Source organism: Pholcus phalangioides, unplaced genomic scaffold (assembly GCF_987345545.1).
Source record: "Pholcus phalangioides strain wild (caught in Gottingen) unplaced genomic scaffold, Ppha-v1.0 ptg000022l_1, whole genome shotgun sequence".
NCBI classification, from domain to species: domain Eukaryota; kingdom Metazoa; phylum Arthropoda; class Arachnida; order Araneae; family Pholcidae; genus Pholcus; species Pholcus phalangioides.
In genome coordinates, this window is record NW_028301615.1 from 21,564,110 (window position 1) to 21,588,018 (window position 23,909).

General features: G+C 37.7%; 1 protein-coding gene across 1 annotated transcript in view; it reads right to left on the bottom strand.

The window, feature by feature from the left end:
• LOC149069996 (transient receptor potential-gamma protein-like) overlaps positions 1-23,909 on the bottom strand; it is a 226,365-nt gene that overhangs the window by 38,894 nt on the left and 163,562 nt on the right. The window contains exons 3-7 of the mRNA XM_089249484.1: positions 17,696-17,933; positions 12,366-12,710; positions 4,716-4,886; positions 867-1,101; positions 585-737 (exon numbers count right to left, since the gene is read on the bottom strand). Coding sequence (XP_089105610.1) covers positions 585-737; positions 867-1,101; positions 4,716-4,886; positions 12,366-12,710; positions 17,696-17,933 — 1,142 coding nt within the window. The remainder of the gene's footprint in view (positions 1-584; positions 738-866; positions 1,102-4,715; positions 4,887-12,365; positions 12,711-17,695; positions 17,934-23,909) is intronic.

Sequence of the window (23,909 nt, forward strand, 5' to 3'; positions counted from 1 at the left end):
TCAGATCGCATTCACACCTCGGTGTTGGCAACCGCAGAAAACCATCTTCAGCTCGCCATCACTGTGCCGCCGGTGATATATAAACACACACTGTATTCATCCCTCACATTTTCATCAAGTTAAATGTCATTACATTTTTTCCGTGAATTACATTAAAATCCCCTGGAATGTTCATTAGCGCTTCGTTTCCAGCCAGCTGTGGGTTTTAACCAGTGTTTTCAGCTATACAAGGCAGCTTTGCTTGCCTCCGGCAACTTTTTTTTGGCGATGATTGGCGATGTTCTGTATGTATGAGTAAGGATTCACGATTTTCCGTATTTTCGTCCATTTGGTTTTTAGAAAATTTAGAAAAGTATTTGCTGGAAAAATACTTTTTGTGCTACTTTTCTATAGGAACATCTTCCGTGTGGTCCGGATGGAGCCTCTCGACGTGCCGCATTTGGCCGCGGCCTGTAGGTTGCGTACCACTGGTCTAGACCCATATACATTCTTTTTTAAATAATTTGATTCATATTTCGATTCCTTTCATTAAAGAAATTATTATTTTCTCTGAATATAATTCCATCTGGTATAATACTACTTACCCAATACCCACGCGAGTATAATTAATTCTACGACACTAGGTGGCGCACCACGCTTCGTGGTAACGTCACTGCGAACTTTGTCTTTCATTTCTTCCGTTCCGAACCACTCTACGAGCACAGTTTCTATTCTCTGTGAGGCTAAAATGAGCAAAACTACAGCGGGAAGAGATTAAAAACAAGAAAATTAATTAATTTTCAAACTTCATTCATGATAATTATAACATTTTTTGAGACATAAATACACTCGAATTATTCAAATATTTTTCGTAACGAGAGACCTACATAAGAAGGTAACGTAAGAGGCCGAATGGCAGATGAACTTGATGAAAGGTTTCTTGAGTTTGTGTCCAAGGTAGGACTTTGGTGCGATGATGTAGGCGATGCAGAAGACTGGGAAGAGGAGCCCTATCCTGAGTATCTCTGCCATCTGGAGCAGGACGTTCATCCTCCGGAAGCCCGGCAGGCCTTCGTACCAGATGGAAGCCAGAAGTTGCTGGACGTTCGAGTGAGCGCAGAACTGCAATTGTGCGAAGTAGATCACGTTAGCAATTAAGTAAGTGGCAGAAATGAATTGGTGGGGAAAGTTAACCCCTTAGCGCAAGGATGCTGAACCCTTTAGGCGGGCGCGGGCCGCTTCGATGGTTTGAAAACGTTTCGTGAGCCACTTAAGTGATTTTTAGATATGCCGCGGGTCACTTAAGTGACCTGGAAATGTGCCGTGGGTCACTTGAGTGATGAGGAACTGCACCGTGGGCAGCTTAGATGCTCTGGACTTACGCCGCGGAACACTCAAATGGTCTGTAAATGTGCCGCGGGTCACTTGAGTGATTTGTAAATATGCCGCGAGTCTCTTTAGTGATTCGAATATGCACTGCGGGTCTCTGCAGTGTCTTGGAAGTGTGTCGTTGGTCACTTGAGTGATGAGGAACTGTACCGTGGACAGTTTAGATGCTCTGGACTGACACCGCTGAACACTCGAATGGTCTGTAAATATGCCGCGGGTCTCTTGAGTGATCTGTAAATGTGAAGCTTATTTGTTTTTACGAAATTAGGTGTGAGGTCGCCCATTAGATCACTCCGCAGGCCATGGGTTGAGCATGTATGCCTTCATGTAGCATTTAAGCGGCCCGTGGCACATTTTCAGATCACTTAAATGATCCGGGACACCGTTCCAGAACACTTAAGCGATCCATGACACATTTAGAGATCCCTTGAGTAACACGTGACGTAGTTTTCGAGCACTTAAGTGGCCCGCAGTGCGGTTCTACATCACTCAAGTCACCCGCGGCACATTCTCAGATTATTTAAGTGATGCGTGGCACAGTTCCAGAGCACTTGAAGGATCCGTGAAACATTTAGAGATCACTAAAGTGGCTCTGTAGGGGACTTATCAACAGGGAGAATGTTTGTTCATGTGACCAATCCGATGGTTTTTTTTCCCCCGTTTTTGGCGTACCGAATAAGATACCATTAACAATATTTCATATCTTCAAAAAGGGTGGTTGATGACGTAAGCATCATCCAAACCCCCCTCCTCCCCCTTGTCATCAAAAGTCAGCAAATCGGAAACCCCCATCGATGCTGACGTAATACTTGAACGGCCCCTAACTAAAATACGTTATTCGAGTAACCAGTCATCACATATTCAGAAAAATTGTGCAATTTGGTCATGAATTTGAGGAGCGGTCAGTCCACGAGTGTCGAATTTACAGCCAGAGCGAAATTCCACGTAATATCGCTAATGGCTGTTGTTGCCACCAACCAGAGACGGGTGAGGAAAGTATGATGTTTCCTCCATTGTGAACTGCGGTCCACAACTGGCTACCCCTGTTTACGTAGTATTACATTTTCCCCACTCTCGGCTAGCGTTTATCTTATAGATTAGTAGTACAACTAACATTGGATCGCATTGCCGTCCCCGTAAACCGTTGTGTGTGGATGGATCGTCCGTCTCCACTCGCAATGTTTGCATTTCCACGATGGACAGTGGATGGAATGTGGAATTTTAGCAGATCGCGCACGAAACACGTTGCGTTTAAGGAGGGCGTGAGTGAAGTAAAAAAAAAGTCTGAAAATGGAGGACGGTACTCGTGGTTCGATGACCTCTCTTCGTCGTTTCAACAGGGGAAATATAAGAGAAATGAGCTCCTCACAGCGAACGATCGATACAAAATGAATCGCAACTTCTGTGTGTGTGTGTTGATCTCTCACTTCGCGTGATCTCTCTCTCCTTAGTAACGTGATTTAAAATTCCGCGATTATTCATAAAGATCATCATTTTCCTGCGGTTTGAATATTTCTTCATAATAACGCCGTGTAACAATCGCGTAGTCCATCGATTAATTTTATTACGAACGTCTACCTCAATGGTAAAGCTACACAAAGCGTTCATTTTATAATGTAAAAAACAGTGGGGTACTCTCAAACTTTTTGAAGCGGTACCCCCCGGTTGGACAAGAATTTTATCGGCGATTACGTAGAGTGAGTGATCGTATTTCCCGTTTTCCGGGACATTCTGGATTTATTTTGTTAATGAATGTGCTTCAATATCTTTTGATACAACGCCACCTATAGAAAAAGGCCTCCGCACGAAGCGTGTGACGTCACTAAAGAAGGCCATTTTACCTATTGCCATTGGATATACTGAACAAAAAGAGATAAAGATATCGCATGCGTCATCGTGCTGTATCCAATGGCAATAGGTGAAATGGCCTTCGTCAGTGACGTCACGAGCTTCGTACGGAAGTCTTCTATCTCTAGGAGATGCTGGATAAATACGTCCAAACTCCAGTGGAATGAATTCAAGCAATGTGTCTGTGCTTTTTCTTTCGTCTCTCTTCACCATTGCGAAGCTTTATAGTAACCCTATCATCTACGGAAGTTGCTTTTTCTTTTCCTCCCTATTTTTCTATACTCCAATTACTGATTTTTTCCCCTGAATAATGTATCTTCCTACTGCAAGTGCTTTCTACTATACAGGATGTCCTATAAGTGCTAATGACGACTTTATCTCGTCAACCGTCCGTCGTAGAGGTATGACATCAATTTAAAAGATGCTCAAAAGGCAGTCAAAAATTACCCTGTACCAGTTTTGAGAGTGAAAATACAGTGTGTCATATAACGAAAAAAACCTAAATTTTTATACGGTCCCTCTGTCCTCTAATTCCCAATTAGAAATTTGTTGCCTTGTCTGTCCTCAAGTGAACAAAAAATTCCAAGTTTCTAAGTGCGATATTCAATTTAGATATTCAATTAGATATTCAAATTCCAAAATCTGAGAAAAGTTGGCAAAGGGCGCATAAAAATGAGGAAAAGGAACGTTGTGCCAGTTAGTTTTTTGCTGTTGTTTCATAACTTTTCTCCAATTTCTGAATCCGAATATTTCAACGAATACTGCACTTAGAAACACAGAATTTCTTTCTGTTGGCCTCAGGAGATACAGCGCAACAACTTTCTAATAGGAAATAAGAAGACCAGGGGACCGTATAAAAATTTAGATTTTTTTTTATTTTGTTACACACTGTATTTTCACTCTCAAAATTGGTACAGGGTAATTTTTGAACGCCTTTTGAGCATTTTTTTTTAAAATTGGAATCGTTCCTCTGTGACGGAAGGTTTGTGAAGTAAAGGCCGCATAACACTTACAGGACACCCAGTATACATGTAAGAGCAAAAGAGACCATGTAGGTTGAGGGTGAAAGAGGACTCTAAAAAAAACTCTCATCCATTACACGTCTTCCTTTTGTATCCCCCCCTTTTCTAACATGCAGTTACGTGGGGACAAGGTTACCAGATTTATCGCCGATTTGTTAAATAAAGATAATCGAAATTTCTTGCCAAACGCTTGTGTGTGAAGGGATTAATTTCCATAATCAGTGATGACCGAAATCAAATTACTTTCCAATATTTATTTGGCAGAACTGTTTTGTTATGATATTCCAAACTACCCACGGGGTTTTCAGCTTTTAAACACCATGCGGACGGTGTCACCAACTTAGCTGCACCCGGAATGCGTTTCACTAGGAATCACGTGTGTAATTATTGGGCAATCGAGTGTCCACTATGTATATCCAAGTGCACGATGACATGCAAAATATAGCAAAAAAAAAAAGACTGGTTTTACGAACTGACTTTCTTCTGCTTGTACTTGATGGCAAGCTTTAAGCGGCTGAGGTGCATTCTATCACCGTGTTCAAAGGCAGGTCCCGTCGGATCGTAGTTCAGTAAAACCTCCAGTTCGTGTGAACTTCGCGTGTGGTCGAGCAGAGCAGTTGCGAAGTTCTGGCATTGCCTCCTCAGTTCCTGTAACCATCAAGGAAAATAATTTCATTAAAAAATATCGTGGAACCTTAAAAAAGGGAGATTTCTACGTGACAATTTAATTTTTTTTTCCCAAAAAATGTTCATTCAGTTATTTTAACTCTTGAAAAAAAATAGGAAGAATCAAGAATTTTATAATCAGTGATTTCTCGGTGAAGTTTCGTCCAAACATTACGGGGTAAAATTTCTTTAGGTGTAGGACGAAGCGCTAATTTCACCAATTTCGTCTAACACAAATATTTTCCGAGATGTCGGGGATGGAAAATCTTTATTTTTATTAATTTTTAGTGCTAAATAACTAAATAATTAAAAGCCGTCGGGGAAAACGTTGTAAAAAAGTGATGAAAATAGGAAACGTCGATCACCGATGTGCCAGGGAATTTTTATATTATACAAAATTAGTAAAATTGACACCATTTTTTATCATTATTTCATATATCACTCGCCTATCATTACTTTTCAAAATTACCCACGGCTATTTTAACATTAACAACACACATTTTCTAATCAAATCTTCAAATTTTTTCAATAGACTCAATCACCTTCAAAAATTGAAACTTTTTTTTCGCATCCACAGATTGCTTCAAATTTAGTTTTTTTCTCATACAATTAGAACAACCTTCCATCAAATTCTGTATTTCAATCTCTGATTTTGTATGTAGCATCAATCGCCTATGAGTAACTTACCTTACCCGGAGAATATGATTCGCCATACGGGGGTTACCCGGAGGCGTCAATCGCCAATGTCAAATCCCATCACTGCACCCTCTTGTATAGGCCTCGGCCAAACAATATTGTATAAATAAATAAATTATATCGGAAAAAAAATTAATCCCTTAATAATTAAATAAAAATTCACCGAAATATTTGTTATTTAAATCCTGGATTTCAAGTGCTGAAAATCACTAAATATTTGAAAGTAATACGGAAACAGTTGGCAAAAGTGGCGAAAATAAAGAAGATCAATCACTGATACCCGGAGAATTTCCGTCCAAATGTTATGGAGTGAATTCGTTTGGCAAAATATTAAACGCGGCACAAATTTTATTGACATTCTTTTATATCAAAATTTGCTGAGACAAGAGAGATTGCCATTTTTTTTAGTTTTATCACTTTTTACAATTTTTTTTCATTCTTCTCCAACATTTAGTTATTTTATCAGTTAAAAGAGGTAGTGACAGAATCAAGAATTTAAACCAATGATATCTCAGCAAATTTTCATCCAAATATTACAGGGATTAATTTCTTTCGGTATAACAGATGAAGCTGTCATTTTTCCCAATTTTATATTACGCAGAAATTCTTCGAGATGTCGGCGTGATGGGAATTTTTAACTTTTAACACTTTTTACAATGATTTCCATATTCTTTCAAATATTTAGTTCTTTTAACGCTTATAAGAAAGTAGTAAGAATCAAGAATTCCAATCATCGGTATCCGGCAAATTTCCATTCAAATATTGCGGAGTAAATTCACTATATTAATAAATTGAAACGTTATTTCTAATAGCTTTATATTGATGTATATTGATGTAAAAATTTGCCAAAATATCGGTGATAGAAATTATTCATATATCTACTTTTTTTTTTACAAAAAACAGCGGTAAATACCTTTGGCGAAATACTATCACCCTGCCAGACTAATTTGATAGGGTGATAGTATTTAGGTCGTAGAGTTTCTTTGTCATATATTTTCTTATTGATGTTGATGCAAGTCTTCTCTACCCATTACGTCTAGAGCTTTAACAACTGCAGATGTGAAGACAGAGTCAAAAGCTTTCTCAAAATCACTGAAGACAATGCACAATGCAATTCGTACTATTTGTGTCACTCTATGAGTTCCCTGATTGTTTGGATCTGCTCCATTGTACTAAATCCACTTCGAAAATCTGCTTGTTCTTTTGGTTGGGTTGCGTCCAATGTGAATTCAAGCTTATATGATGATTTGCTTAGATTTATAAAACTTTCACCAAAGTGCCAACATATAGATCACCTCCAACCTGCATTGGCCAGTGTGGAGGATTACGGCTAAGGACCCTCTAAAAAAGAAACAGACTCACTTATACCGTTATCTAATTTGTTTAGCTGTTTAGCTCTTCAGCCCCTTACGACTTTACTGTAAACCTTGTGTATTCAGTTCAGGAACTTCTTGTGTAGACGGTGTACGAACGAAAAAGGACCATTATTCGTTGCCATTTGTAAGAAAACAGATGAACTCGTCAAAATTAATCTTCAACTATAGACTCAGTCAACTTTCCAGGAAACGGGAAAATAAAAATTACATAAGACCATTTTCTATATATCTATCGACCGGATCACGTTACGATATCGGGAACTGGAAACGACAGACATAAACGAAAATATATGTATAAAACAAGCTCATAACGGTAACTGCCACATTTTTCCTTTATTTAAAGTTTTCGTCAATTTTTCCTGCAAATCGAACAAGTGCGCTACCATATACTCCACTGGAGAGACGACCCTGAATTTCTTATTTCCACTCACTGTGGCGCTGAAGTAGAAAATACATTAAAACCCTGTTTCACGGAACCGGTGATGAGAAAAATGTCCGTTAACGGGAAGTGACCGTTACGAGAGGTTCTACGGTATTCAGTTCAGGAATTTTTTATCTTGAGGCCAATTCGCGACAAGCGTGCCGCAAGTGGCACGCCATGGTATCAGGAGTGGCACACGAAGCTTTTTTTTTTACAAATTAAACAATTTTGTTTCCCCATTTTCAATCGAACAAATTCTCTCCAACAATTTGGAACAATCCTTTTCTTACGAAGGGGGGGGGGGGTTACTAATGATCTTGTAATCTACTAAACATATATTGAAGTACGGTAGGTATTCCTACTTAATTATGATGATTAATTTTTATTCAATGCTTTTCTGTTTGGATTTTTGTCTTTGAGGGCCACAGTTGATGGACGCACCATACGTACGGGAGTAAAGGTCTTCCGCATAGGGGGGCCATGCATTGATATCGATGAATTCCTTTCAGAGCTCAGCCATCTTGCAACACTTCACTCATAGTTAGAAAAACTGGTGGCAGATGGCAGCACTACACATAACAAGCATTACACAGAAACAAACTGCACTACACATACACGCACATTCCAACATGTACCCATTCGAAGAGGTTCCGCAGAGCAATATGGACGAGGATCAGGTCTGGTTTAGTAGCCATCTTGCAAAGTTTATTGGGGCAGTGGCCCCAAGCACTCAGATTCCATGCCCAGCATGGTGTAGGTAAGATTAACTTTATCAAGTTACGCATATACACAATCTGCACTGCGGTAATCGAATTTACGATTCGGGAAAAAAAAATTTCGAATTCAAAAGAGGGACAAGATGAACAAGATGAGGGCAGACAGCTGAATAATATTTTTTTGGGGGTGACCAAAATCAGGAACACATAATACAGGGTGTTTCAAAAAGAATCATTCGATTAAAAAAAAAATCATAACTATTCAACTTTTAATTCGTTTTGATCGAATAATATATAGGTAGAAAGAGGGAAGGCTCGAGTTTCACGCAGTTGCCGGCAGGTAGCGCTAACGCTCTTCCTTCCGCCGCCACTACAGTGTTTGTCAAGATGGCGTCTGCACAACATAAATCGTTTTGTGTTCTAAGCTTCGCGAAGTGTGAGTCCGTAACAACTGTTCATCGTGCTTTTCGTCAACAATTCCCTGGTGTTGAATTTCTTACCGCTTAGAGCATTAGGCGATGGTATAAACAATTCCGAGGTTGTCTGTGTAAAGGGAAATCCCCTGGCCGTCCCCGCATGTCAGACGAAAATGTGGAGCGCATCCGACAGAGTTCCATACGTAGTGCACAGAAGTTCACTCGCAGTGGATGCAAACATGCTCGCAAAAGTTTGGGACGAATTTGACTACCGTATAGACATATGCCGCGCATCCCAAGGTGGACATATTGCGCACTTTTAATTTGGTTTGTATTAGAACTTTATGATTATCCATGTAATATAAAATTAATCTTAAGTGTCCATGTTCAAAATTTTTCGGAACATACGCATTTCAAATCGGGTGATTATTTTTGAAACACCCTGTACTATAAATACAGCCCTGGAGGAAAATGCTCATGTCCCGTAAAACGGGACGCATGGTCTACGCGTTGAAAACTCGTAGATTGCCAAACACATCGAAAATAATCTTAATTGTGGCACAGCTTTGAAACGGGTTGGCCACCCCTGGTCTAGACGGTGGTGTAAGAACGGAAAGGGCCCATTACTTATCGCCATTTATAAGAAAACAAATGACTCGTCGAAATCCATCTCCAACTATTAGGCTCAGTCAGCTTTTCCGGGATACAGGAAAATAAAAAAATATATCGGACCATTTTCTAGATGTCTATCCATCTATCGACCGGATCACGTGACCGGCTACGATATCGGGAACTGGAAACGACAGACGGAGACGGGAAAAGAAGTTAAAAAAAAAAAAAAAAGCAGTCCACATAACGGTAACTACAACATTTTTTTCCCATTTAAAGTTTTCGTCCATTTGTGGAAATCAATCAACATTATCGACAATCGACTTCCATCTGCCTCTCGAGTTAAGTGTTTGACTGGTGGTGTTAGAGTGGTCTCTACGTGTGTGTGTGTGTGAGAGTTCTTTTTTATTATACTTCTTCTATACTTATTAATGTACTATAAAATAATGGAAAAAAGAAATGCAGGGTGACAGCAAGAAGTGTCGTTTCTACATACAGTTATGTTAGACACCCGGAAGCCATTTCAGGAAATAAGAATTTAATTTGCCGACGAGTGTGAATGATGGATCGCTTGACAAAAACATCACGTGCTAACAATAACCCCGGACAGACATGATCATTGATCATCGTGTAGTTTTAGGTTATATATATATATATATATATTTTTTTTTTTTTTTGGTGATTTTATCATTTTATCATTATTCGTCCACCGATGTCTATCGAGAAACAATGCTCTTTTAACTTGAGAGTAAATTATGCGGTCTCTCTACTGGAAATAATTTCATTATATTTTTTTTAATTTTTATGAATTAAGTAGTTTTATGTGTATACTAGCTGTAATACCCGGCGCTGCCCGGGTTTTCTTTAATGAGGCTTTTTTGGATCACGTGATATCTCCCTCTTTCTTTGAGGAACATACAAATATACCGTGTTTAAGTTAACAAATATGGCGACTTCCAGCGCGACTTATTGAAACAAATCTAGAAGAAGAAACAAATCTAGATTTAAAGAAACGTAGAAATGAATATATATATATTTTTCATTTTTTAAGGGGCGTTAGGTATTTCGATTCCCCCCCCCCCCGTCTATGAACTTCAAGTTAACTATCTGCCTGTTTCAGCTTCCAAAAATGCTTAATTAAAGCTGTGGAATTTCTTCGATGGGTCCACAATTAATTTTAAAATATACTAACCCACATGAATTTATGCAGTTGAATATCAAAAGACAATACGGAGACATTAATTTTCATGCTTGAAAAGATATTAATAAAAAGTTGAAATCAATGTTATTGCATGAATATCCAACTCAAAAGTAGGTCCCGCTAATTACTTCATATTTAATCTCCTGGACTTCGTATATCTCTAAGCGAACTCAATATTTCAAAAATCGAGAATTCAATACAATTTTTAAAGTTATTGATGTGGCAGGAAACACCCACTAAATTTCCTCATTTATACAGTAAAATCGGCAATTTTAATACTGTTTTCTATGGGGATCAACCTTTGCCTGACCCTCAAAGTGACGCTAATAAACTATTGTAAATATACTGGCAGCATTAAAGAAGTGACAAACCATTGTAAAGGCATATACACGTCTGAAACGCATTGCTAGGGAACCACGGTAACCAAAGTAAACGTTCCGAAAGTGATTGTTGAGGCCCAAAAACCATTGTTGCCCGACTGTTTTTCGCCCACTTCAGACACTTGCCCAGGTCTGACAAACTTTTAAAGTAGCCTATGGTTCAAGTTGGGTCCCATTTGGTATATATACAAAATTTGGCGACGATCGATCTAAAATTGTAGATTTGTATAGTTTATAGTCTCTTTTGTAATTAGTTTATAGTCTCACGAATGCGGATTTTTTGGACAGAAAAAAAAATTACAATTTTTTGTTGATTATTCAATTGTAAACCAGCTACTCTATGGGCTCAAAAATAACGACGATGGTATTCATGGTAGAGGTCCGATCCAGATCTGTGCCAGAGACATAAATTCAATGTCTTGATGCATAAAATCCATGGTCAAGGCCAAAGAAGGCCGCCACAGTATAATGTATCCGTACGGTAACAAGGCGCGTTTACTCATACTGTCCTAGCAAATACACATATAATTTTGAGTTTACAGAAATGTCCCGTTATTGCGAAGATTGAACGATTTTGGATTTGCATACATAACAAGGAAAGCCATGCAACAAGACTTCGATCAAGTTGATGTAAATTTTCCCATGGAAATATCCATGTAATAATCCGTTTTATAAGTGAAATGGTCTAATTTTTTTAAACAAAGCTGAAAAAATCAATTTGACGCTTTAAGAAACATTCAATCTACTTTATGGAAAAAAGTTTGGAGCCGATATGTTCAAGAAGAACCTCTTTGAAGATGAAAATATAAATTACAACCAACCTTAATTTGGGCTTTCCAGCTTGAGCATTTCATAAACCGCTCTTGTAAATTTCTGGGAGGTGTTCTGATTTTTTGTAAAGGACGTGTATATATAACTCCATCAATTTTTATGGATTTTTAAACTATTTACGAATGTGTGGAACACCCTGTATTTTCATCGTTTTAGTTCCCTCGTCGATTAATTCCTAATTTCTACAGATCGGCAATAAAACAGTTTATCAGAGACCTCTAGTGACTCATGTTGAGCTATTTTCCCATAATTACATACAGCCCATACTCAAAAGAATCATGGTCTTTGAATGTTTACGTTCACGTGAATGTTAACGTAAGCCGATATAGGAAATAAGCTATTAATTGGCACTTCATAGCCAAATACGAAATAACCATGAAATCTGAAGAAGAAGAAAGTCGCTTAAGGAGGGCGCGACGAAAGTAATTTTTAATAAAATTTCCTCAATTGTTCGGTTTCCATCGAATCAATTGAAAATGATATCCGAGGGCTTCGAGAAAGTTTAAGACGGGTTTTCATGTTCACACACACTTTATACTCCATGCATAAATTTCCGATAACCGTAACTATATTTAGAATCATGCTCTCATTAGTTAAGATGATATACAGGAGAGATTTCACTCATTTTCATCGGGAAATGATCGTTTCAAGATTTCGAAATTCGATTTGCATATGCGAAAATGATCTGATTCATTAATAATCAGTGAATAATGCGAGAGAGTGGTACCGTGTTAAAGATTTAATGTCACCCGATTAATGGAAGTACGGTAGAGGGAGCGAGATGGAGGGAGTTGAATATAGATGGATCGACCGACCTGGTATTCGTTTTTGAACTCTTGCTCCATGAAGCTGAGCCGCCTGAGCTCCCAGGACAATTCGAAAGCGGACAGGATCGGGTCTTTGCTGGACAGGGCTATCAGGGAAGGCGAGGCCAAGGCTCGGTAGGAGTTGATCCTGGAACGGGAGTGTCGGAGGCTGTCTTCGGAGCTGGACTTGACGCACGTGTTGCAACCGCATCGCACTTCGTGGGGAGTTGGAAGAACTGCACCTCTGTCCAAGAGGATCTTGATGATCTCGTAGTTGTCGCGGTGTGCGGCCAGAATCAGCGGTGTTATATCGGGGGTGAAAGTTGCGATGTCGCGGTCGATTGCCTCCCAACTCTGCAACGAAATAATAATAGTAATAAACATCAATCGAAAAATCATCACCTATAACAAAAGCAATACATAAATAAAGGACTTTCTGGAATGGACTGGCGGTTTCTTGAAAACAATAGCTTTAAAAAGGGTACAAGTTGAAAAACATTTATGGTATCAGACTTGTGGGACAAGGAAGCACCTCCTAGAGATAGAAGGCCTCCGCACCCTGCTCGTGACGTCAGTAAGCAGTCCATTTTCCCTCAGAATATTCAGGGGGAAAAAAAATTCCCTGCTCGTGCCAGTATCATCGTTGTGCGGAAAAGAAATTATCTCGGGCTCAGAATTGGCGATTTCTATGCTCCACATCCAATCACTATGCGGCGTTTGTGAGCCAATCAAGAAGATTCTACGCCAAAATAAGAAGAAACGAAATAGGATGCTTGGTTTCAAAATGTGGCAAACTTGCTAGGTAGTCTGAATGACGTTTATGGCAAACACTGCAGAGGCCTTCTATCTCTAGGAGGTGCTGGGCAAGGCCGTAAAATGTATTTGGACAGCTGTGTCGCTGTTATTACACAATCTTACCAGCAGATAGCGCTGCAACGTCAGTAACTGCAAATGAGCGATAAATGAAAAAAATCATATCCTGATATTCTAGATTTCAGCCTTAATCGTGGAACAAAGTTGGTTGGCATTTTGTGTAAATTGGCTATTTCAGGGGTTCTTGACTTATGTTGTGTTCCACAAAAACCCTCCCTTAACAGTAAAATGAATGTATGAAATGAATTCTCGTTTGTGAGAGAATGTCAAAATCGAAGCTAACTGGAATTGCGGAAATTCGATAAGTTTCATTCGGGGTGCTACTTAATTAGGGTTACCAGACGTCCTCTTTTAGGAGGGTATGTCCTCTTTTTTCATGTCATTTCAAGCGTCTTCCTATGTTTTAGAAAATTCACCTTCTTGTACTTTTCAGGGTTTTTCTCCTTAATCGTTTTTCTATTTTCTCTGGGAATTTTTCTCTCTCTTTTCCACTTTGAAACATAAATCTCTTCATTGACAAGAGTGTTTATGTGTGCTGTGTTTTTCTCACACGCTTTGACCAATCACCATCGAAATTCCCAGAATGCAAGAATCCAAGTTGGAAGCAGTAGAGTAGACAATAGTCTAACCACGGCGCAGCTTCTTGCTCTAAGATAATATGAAAAATGTTACCTCTTCCATTCAGAAACAATGAAAACAGGGTGCAAACAACACTCAATGCTGATTCCTAGTGGCACTAGCTGTTGTGAAAATTGGAAAGAGTGACTGAGAAGGCTTGCTAGCTTAGGCGTCCTCCCTTCTCAGTTTTTGAATCTGGTCACTATTTTAGCTGCAAAAAATTATTGTGGCAGTGGACTTTTGGTAGTATAGCGGCGTCATCTGTTGTGGAAATTGAGAAAAATGACGTGGAAAAAGGGTGCACACGCAGTCATATTGAGATTCAAAATTTCAAGTAGACATCTTCCTTTTTCAGTTTTTCAACCCCCATGTTTAAAGGAAAAAAAAAAGAGTTAACAGCGACTGTTCCAAGGCATTACAACCAAAAAATACCACCGCCATCTTCCGACAAGATTTGGTACTAACAACAGTACACGTTTCAAAATTAATTTTATGGCCTATCTGACAAATCCAATGCCCAATTTAAAGAAGAAAAAAAAAAACAAATTTTGTAACTTTTTTAAAAAAACTATCGGGGTTAATTTCAGTACACTGTAGTAAATGGTAATTTTCACCCAATGGTTCAACGAAAATCACATGCATTAAATGACAATCGAAAATGACGGAATCGATCACAATAAGAATATATTATTGCTTCAAAATGCATCCCTCATACTAATCAAATAAAAATGAATTTCACATTTAAATTTTCATAGTGAAAAGAGAGAAATCGAAAGGAAAAAGGAAGAAATATTTTTTTAAAATACATATGAATAATTCAATGGGAAGCGTGCAGGAATTTTTGAGAGAGGCATTGAATTCCGAAAAAGGCAGGCTGCGGAATAATTCATATCTTTTCCTGATGGACTCGTAGTTGTTTTGCTTCTCCTTTTTGCTGAAGACATAGTAAAGGAGTTAAGCAAACATAATAACATACAGCACGAATTCCGAAAGTTTGTGTACTTAAAGTGGGGAGGAAGTGCGTATACTATACACACACACGACTGGACGATAATTCACTTTTGTGAATCAAATCTATGATCATCGCTCGACATGGCGGGTGGCACGAATTCAATTTTTCCCCCCTCGTGGAGAGAAACAGTCGTGTGTATTCTATCTTTACATTTCTGAGATTGCCGTATATTCGAATTCAATGGCTTCTTATACGTCTTGAAATGGCTTGTGGTCTGGCCGTAACTCGAAAAATGCGCCTTCATCATATATGATCGAAATAATCGTTAGATATCATGAATTTTCTACACGTTTCTTTTGGTTTTTTTAAATTTAATGTGGCTAATATTCGAATTTTTGATGCAGCCCAGAATGGATGGGAATTAAAATCATTGTAAAATATAGAAATGGGAATGATACAGGAACATTGAAATAGGAATCGTGTACGAATATTTAAAAAAAAAAATATAGAATTATATAAGAATTGAAAAATGAATAGGAATTTAAAAAATTGAATTATATAGGAATTACAATTATTGAACTGTATAAGAATTACAATTATTGAAGTATGTAGATATTAGAATTATTGAAATATATAAGAATTACAGTTATTGAAATATATAAGAATTACAGTTATTGAAATATATAAGAATTACAGTTATTGAAATATATAAGAATTACAGTTATTGAAATATATAAGAATTACAATTATTGAATTATGTAGATATTAGAATTATTGAAATATATAAGAATTACAATTATTGAACTGTATAAGAATTACAATTATGGAATTATGTAGATATTAGAATTATTGAAGTATGTAGATATTAGAATTATTGAAGTATGTAGATATTAGAATTATTGAATTATGTAGATATTAGAATTATTGAATTATGTAGATATTAGAACTATTGAACTATATAAGAATTACAATTATTGAATTATGTAGATATTAGAATTATTGAAATACATAAGAATTACAATTATTGAATTATGTAGATATTAGAATTATTGAAATATATAAGAATTACAATTATTGAATTATGTAGACATTAGAATTATTGAATTAAATAAGAATTACTATCATATTGAAATATATAAAAATTACAGTTATATTGAATTATATAAGAATTACAATTATTGAATTATATAGGAATACTAGCTATAATACTCGGCGCTTTGTCCGGGTTTTCTCCAATTACTGGCAGGATTGAAAAAGTGGTGAACCATTGTAAAGGCATGTGCATATCTGAAACGCATTGTCAGTGAACCAAGGTAACCAAAGTAAAAATTCCAAAAGTGATTGGTGGGGCCTAGGAACATTGTTGCCTAACAGGTTTTATTTTTGCTCATTTAGAGCATTTGCCCGTCTCTGGCGAACTTTTAAAGTAGCCTATCATTGAATTTGGGTCCTTTTTGGCATACATGCAAAATTTGGCGACGATCTGTATAAAATTGTAGATTTTGTTATAGAGAACATACACACGCACACAGACAGAAAATCAATTTTATAGATGTGGAAATATAAGGAATATTAAAATGGATATGATCTTAAATTATTGAAATGTATTTCAATACCTGAATTTTAATGGATAGGATTCGAAATTATTCAAATATATTTTAATATTAGAATATAATTTCAATATTAAAATTATTTAGTGGTTAGGATTTCCGCATAGTAATCGCAGATCCCTATGCGTGATCTGAGAAAATCTGACGCGACATGCATAGTTACTACATACATATGACAACCTTTAGTAATCACCAGATTTATCACATTTACCGTAACACCGCCACTTTTGTACCCTTCAGCACGAATGAAATTCTGGCCTGTGTGGATGTCATGATAAGTAGTTGATCGCAAATGTGTCAGTCTCCCATTTGCGTGCTCGAGTGGCGCCGTGGTAAAATGTTCGTCTACCACCCTGAAGGTGTCCGTCGGTTCGATCCTGAAGAAAGAACGTAGGATGTTTGTTTGTATAGCAAGTTCTTTCCCCGTCGAATCTGAGGTGACCACCGATAGATGGAACCTTCATTTCCGGCCCAACTCTATCAGTAGTGAATTGCTGCATGGCGACATGGCCGGAGTTGGTCTGCGGTAAATTAATAGTATATGAGAGAGACTTGAGGACTTTCTCCGAGTTGCGAACCGAAATAATTTGCGCTCTCGGCGAAGTATTGATTGGTGATATTTGGCAAACATGTTTCCATCAGATCTGCCGGCCTTCTTTCCGTTTTCGATCATAAATTAGGTAATTTTTGTCAAATTGGCGTGATATGCATGGTTCGACTTTCAGGCAATCCTTATAACGGATCCTGTTCTTACTGTATGTCAAGGAGCGTGACTATAATTTTTTATTTTTTCTGTTTTATTCCAGATTCTTCGCGTGGTGGTGTACTGTACGTTGTTGTGCATCGTACTTGTACAGAGCAAGCATATTCAACCCGTTTTCTCAGGAATACCCCAGTGGCACCCACAGGGCTTGATGCACGTGTGTAACTTCATGCTCACGATCACCGTTCCAATCAAACACCTTGTACAAATTGCATTCAAAGATTGAAATCATCCTGATTTCATGCATTCTGATGCTAAAATTGCCGTAAGATATACTAGAAATAGGTTGAAGTCCTCTGGTACAGTGTGTCCCAATAAGTACACAATGTTAGATTTCTGCAGATTCCGACAGAGCATTTTGATACGCAACACATAAGGTGAGTCTCAATCTATCGACATCTGCTCTCTAGCTATTTGGATCCCTATGCGTGAATCTACAAAAATATGACGCTACATACGTAGTTACATACATAGGACACCCCTTTAGTTAAAACATGTTACTCTCTCGTGTGACTATACTAACGTGTGGCGTGCCCGGGATGTGATGGGCTTCCTCGTGCTCCAGAAGCACCTCGACAGCCTCGACATATTCCTCGTTGATGGCGTGCAGAAGAGCGTCTTTCGTTTCGACTCCATGGAAGATCAGCAACTCGACCATCTCGAGATTCTCGTTGTCGATAGCCATCAGCAGCGCAGAACGGCCTAACGGGTCTGTGCAGTTGATGTTGACGTGGCCCAACTCCTTATTGCTTTCCAAAACCCTACAAATATAGAACATCAATTATCATTCAGACAATCGATACACATCATCAGACATCGTTTGCACATCGATCCAAATTTGAATGGAAAATAAATATCAAGCTATCCAATGAAGAAAAATTACTTTAAGCTCAGAGCATTCCCATTATCCACAGATAACGAGCTTAGTAGCCTGCTCAATCATCCTGTGATGATTAGAAATTGTTGTTATTTTCAAGATGAAATTCTTTAAATGATTTATAGATGGCGCACACACACATACAGAGTGAACGTGACGTGACATGTTCCGCTTTAAACGAAAAGGGGGGGGGGTAATAGACGAGACCAAGTAAAACATGAAACACCGTTTCTGAATGATTGTGGGTAATCGACTATGAAAAGTAAATGTATCAAGTCTCAATAAATCCAAATTTGTGAGGTTTCTGAAAGACATACACGGAAATTAATCACATACTTGGAAAGAACAGACAAAAATCCTATGAGGTGACACCAATTTCATTGGAATATCTGGGTTTATTGGCGAGCTACAGGCACTGAAAGATTGGAGAAGTTGAAAATATCGAATTGTCGCCAAATGTAACCGTCAATTCCGCAAACACCGTTCTAGCAACAGTCGATCGAATTTTAAAAAAAAAACTTTTCTATTCGACGAGCTTTCGAAAGGACTTTACAATAAACTATATCGGGGTTTTTTGGTTTTGTTTGCCATGCATCACTGAAATCTGCGTTCGTCGAAGTGATTTTAGTAGGTTTTGGAAACAATTCGCGCGCACGCGCGATTTTTCACTTTACCTCTCTCTTAGCGCTTGAAAAGCTTACCATCAAACACAAATACCCTGTAGAAAGAGGCAATGTCATCTTATACGATTTTTTCCTGCAAAATCAAATCGTGACCAAAATTCGCCAATTCCGAATATCTACTTCGACAAACGCTGATTTCAGTGATGTATTGCAAATAAAAGACTAAATTTCTTTCCTGAATCAGAACACCGATTTAGTTTGTCGTAGGCTCTTTCGAAGGCTGATGCAATGGGCAAGTTGTTGGTAAATTTTGTCGATTTTAGCTACAAGAGTGGTTTGTGAAATTGGTGACTAAATATTTTGGCGAATATTCGATTTTTAACTTCGACAATCTTTCAGCGTTTGCAGCTCGTTATTAAATCCATATAGTTAAGTGAAATATTTGTCACCTCGTAGGATTTTTTCTGTTCTTACCAAGCATGTGCTTAGTTTGCGTGTAGGTCTCTCAGGAACTTCACAAATTCGGTTTTTTTTTCTGATTTGATACATTTTTCCCCCATAATCGATTCTCCACAATAATTCAAAACGGTTCGAGATAGGACAGGGTTGGTAGCAACACTATCTATAGCAGAAAGCCTCCGCGCCAAGCTCATGATGTCACTGAAGTAGGACATTTGTAGCCAATGGATATAGCAGGCCCAAGCATGCGATATCTTTACCCTTTTTGCAGTATATCCTATGGCTACAGGTGAAATGGACTACTATAGTGACGTGCTATAAGTGTTAGAGTATCAACCATTTTTTTCCCGATTTTAATTTATATTTACAACGTCTAAGGGGTTTGATTGCCATCTATCTTTGACAAAAGAAAACTGAAAAAGGAGGAATTTCTTTTACGCGGTCCCGCAGTAAGAGAAGATTTTTTCGACTTCCTGTAGATCACACACACAAAGGCGATAATACGGACGATATACAGTAAAACCCCTCTTAACAGTCACCCCTGTAATACAATTAATACAGGATTCCCCCCCCCCTCTGATACGGTCACCCCTCTTTTACGGACAATTTTTTTTGTCACGCGAGTGTCCGCAAAAGAGGGGTTTTACTGTATTTCTTTGAAACTTCAGTGTTGAAAAATACAGCCACGACAACTCGGCTACCGTCAACAATTAGCCTTCTTAGCTAACCTGCGTGGTCATTCATGAACAAGATGTTGTTTATAACGTCGATTAAAATGGAATGAACTTGGATATAGCGACACATTTTTTTTTTGTCGCTTTCGCTTCGGCTCGTATGACGTTTGTTTGCATTGCCATAACCCGAGACATTGCCGTACTTTCCCGTAATTTTTGAATTTCCGACATTTTTTTTGACATCCCGTTTTTTCAACGAAGCTCACTTCAAAATTCATAATTTTTTCTAGGATCCGGGATGAAGATAATTTGAAGTTCATAAATTGTATTATATATTCGATATCACTATAAATACAATTACAAGTATATACAATTTTCATATTCAATTGTTTTATTCTTCGTGAAATACAGTTTAAATCACGTTTCTCGGCAAGGGTAATGAATTCCTTTGCGATCACGGACGAAATATTTCTCCCAAACACTAGGGAAATAAATTCAATCCAGTGTTCTCTGTCTTTTGTTCCCTCTCTGCTCACCATCGTGAAGCTTTATTGCAACCCCAAAAACCGAGGTTGTTTTTTTTCCACCTTGTTTCTTCTATACTCCTGTTAGTGATTTTATTTCTCCCTGTATCTTTATACTACATGCATGTAAGAGGGGAAAAAAAAGAAATCTACTGTATATTCTCTTATCTATTGTGCTATTTTTCTTTTTTAAATTTTTTCTTTTTATTCTGTTCTTTACTTTACCCTTTCTTCTTTCTTTTTCTGACGTGCTATTACGTTAGGACAAGGTTACTAGATTTAACCAGCACCTCATAGAGGTAGAAGGCCTCTGCTCTCATTGCCGTAAACGTCATTCAGACTACGTAGCAAGTTTACTACATTTTGAAACACAGCATCCTATTTCGTTTCTTCTTATTTTGGCGTAGAATATTCCTGATTGGCTCACAAATACCGCATAGTGATTGGATGTGGGGCATAGAAATTGCCAATTCTGAGCCCGATCATTTCTTTTCCTCACAACGATGATATTGGCACGAGCAGGGAATTTTTTCCCCCTGAATATTCCGAGGGAAAATGGACTACTTACTGACGTCCCAAGCAGACTGCGGAGGCCTTCTATCTTTAGGAGGTGCTGATTTATCTCTGATTCGACAAATACAGATAATCCCAATTTTTTTAGTCAAAAGCTTGCACGTCAAGTGGCTAGTTAGGAATATTTAGCAATATCGACGATAATTGGCAACATTCAATTCGGGAATTGACGATGTCTCGTATATGTTTTAACCCTATTTTTCTCGATCAGACATCGTCTTTCAGATCATCACGGAATCACGACTTATGCAGAGAGTATATGATTTCATCCGATTATATTCGACAAAAATTGAAAACGCCATCTTCGGTTACAACGACTTAGGTGATCGTTTTTACCGAGTTTCCGATATAACACGACCGCTAAACTTGATTCGACATCTAAAGCCATAGCTGTACCATTGCATGACGGGCAATCTCACCGAAAATTGGCAACATTACTGGCGACAATTGGCGGTTTATGTATTTTATTCAGCAGTTGAGTATCAAACGAACAAACAGGAACATCCCACGCTTATCAAACGGAGATAAAGTCGGACATGGATATTGATTTTTCACGTTTTTCCCGATTATCAATACGTTTTTGAAACAGCAAGTTCCAAATGTATTTGACATTCATTAATTTTCATTCATGGATTCTCCCTAATTATGCTCGTGGTAGCGGAATTAGTAGATTCTTGTAGAGTGAGAGAGAACGAGTCGGAGATGGATGATACATTTATGGATCCAGCAAAACGGGAATTTAAAAAAAAACGGGACATCGGAACATGTTTATGATGATCATTAGTGTCATGGAATCAATCGAGTAATTTTTCACCAAATGGCCCGCTGTTGTACAATCAATACACAATTTAGCTTGCTTTTTCTCTTAAAGGAGAGAAATATTTTTATATGCATTCCTAATGTATCGTATTTATACGATTATTACGGTTTTTTCACGATCATTAGGGACTCTTAATTATGATGAACGTTTTGCGATTGAATTTTTTATGATGAATATCGTAATAATATCCACATTACCTTTAGGAATCTGTGGTTGTTTTTTTTTCATATTAATGGTGTTCTTGATATTTTTTAGTTGAAAATTCGATAAAATTTAATGTTTGAGTTTTTTTTTTGTGTGATTTTATGATTTTTTAATACTTATTTGGGATTTTTAATTATGAAAATCGTCATGAAAAATGTTCTATAATTTTTATTAATATTTTATTTTGTAATTTTTATTGATACGGTCAGAATTATGGAAAATTTTAAAACAATTTATTTTTGCTAGCGATTTTTAAGTTCGGGTGAATGGATCTGCTTAATGTTGCCCCGTTTACATGAGCGAGATTGGGGGAGGGGGGTTGCTTTGGAGATTATTAGGGACTGTTCAAGTATTACGTATGCAAATTTTTACAATTTTTAACCGTTTACCCCCCCCCCGTCAGCAAAAGTCAGCAAAACTCTGACCCTCCCCCCCCCCCCAATCAGCAAAATTTCGTCATCACATTTAGGTGATCGGTGACACATTTAGAGATCCCTTGAGTGACATGTGTCACAGTTTTAGAGCACTTAAGCGGCCCCCAGTGCAGTTCTACATCACTCAAGTTACCCGCGGCACATTCTCAGATTATTTAAGTGGATATGTATAAAGGATTATCCCATAATCCTTTGTGCCGCGAAAACTACCGTAAGCTCCTTCGTCAGCCATCTTGAACCCACCACTTCGTGACGTAACCAGTGACGACTTCCGGAAAGAAGGGGGGAGGGGGAATACCGGCATAAACTAAACGCCACGTAAACGGGTTGTAGCGAAAATTCCTGTTACGGGTAACTTCCCGGGATATTTTATTGCACATGTAAACGGGGCTTGTTTCAAATATACGAGGATTTATGTCTACTTCGGGCTTTGGCCGGTTAATTAACGGTGTGCTTCATCAGTTGACGGTCAGTTTGAGGATTGTCCATGTAGGTGTGGCTATATTTAGAAGTTACACAGTGCTAACTAGCGAAATGGGCTATGGTTCAATTCAATGATTGGTAAAAGAATGAAAACAATTTTATAATAGATAACAAAATAAGCCATTGTGTGAAATGTGTTTCAATTTCAGTTACTGTTAAAAGAGCGTTGTTGCCTTACGAGAAACATTACTGTTAGGAAATCATTGCCGCTTTCATTATTAATGCTATACATTGTTGGAAAATCATTGCTGTCATTGGATCCACGATGCTGTGTCTCATTGTAGACGTCATTGGTGTTTTGATCCATTTTTGCCTATGATATTGTCGAAAAACATCATTAGTGGAGAATCATTGTTTGTCTTCAATATGTGAGAGAACAACCGTTGTGTTCACTAGTGCTGCGATCCATTGTTGTACGTCAATTGTTAAAACCATTGTTGCTCGTCAATTGTTAAAATCATTGTTGCTCGTCAATTGTTAAAATCATTGTTATCTTCACCATTGTAAGAAAACCATTGATGCTTTCATTGTTGAAATGTTTAGAAAACCTTTGTTGCATTAATTATTGCAAAAGAACATTTGTTGCATTTATTATTGCAAAAGAACATTTGTTGCATTTATTATTGCTGTGTTCTATTGTTGTCTGTACTATTGTCAACGATATTTTTTTTGGAAAATCATTGTTGACATTATTCTTACGCAAAAAATTATGTTTCTCTGTTGTAAGGAAGTCATTGTTGCCTTCATTATAACAAGAATAATTTTATTGTTCTGAGAAAACAATTGCATTCATTATGGTGGTTATCCCTTGGTCCCTGTGATGTTGACAAAATCCATTATTGTAAACAAACCATTGTTGCATCCATTTCTGTAAGAAAAACACTGTTGCCTTCAATACTGTAAGAAAAGATTTGTTACATTCATTATAATGTGATGTAGCCTAAAACCATTACTCCCTTCATTTTTGTAAGAAACCCATTGTTGCCTTCATTACTGTTCTGATCTATTGCTGGATGCGATATCATCGAAAAGATATATTATTATCCAACTACCGTATCGTTGAAAA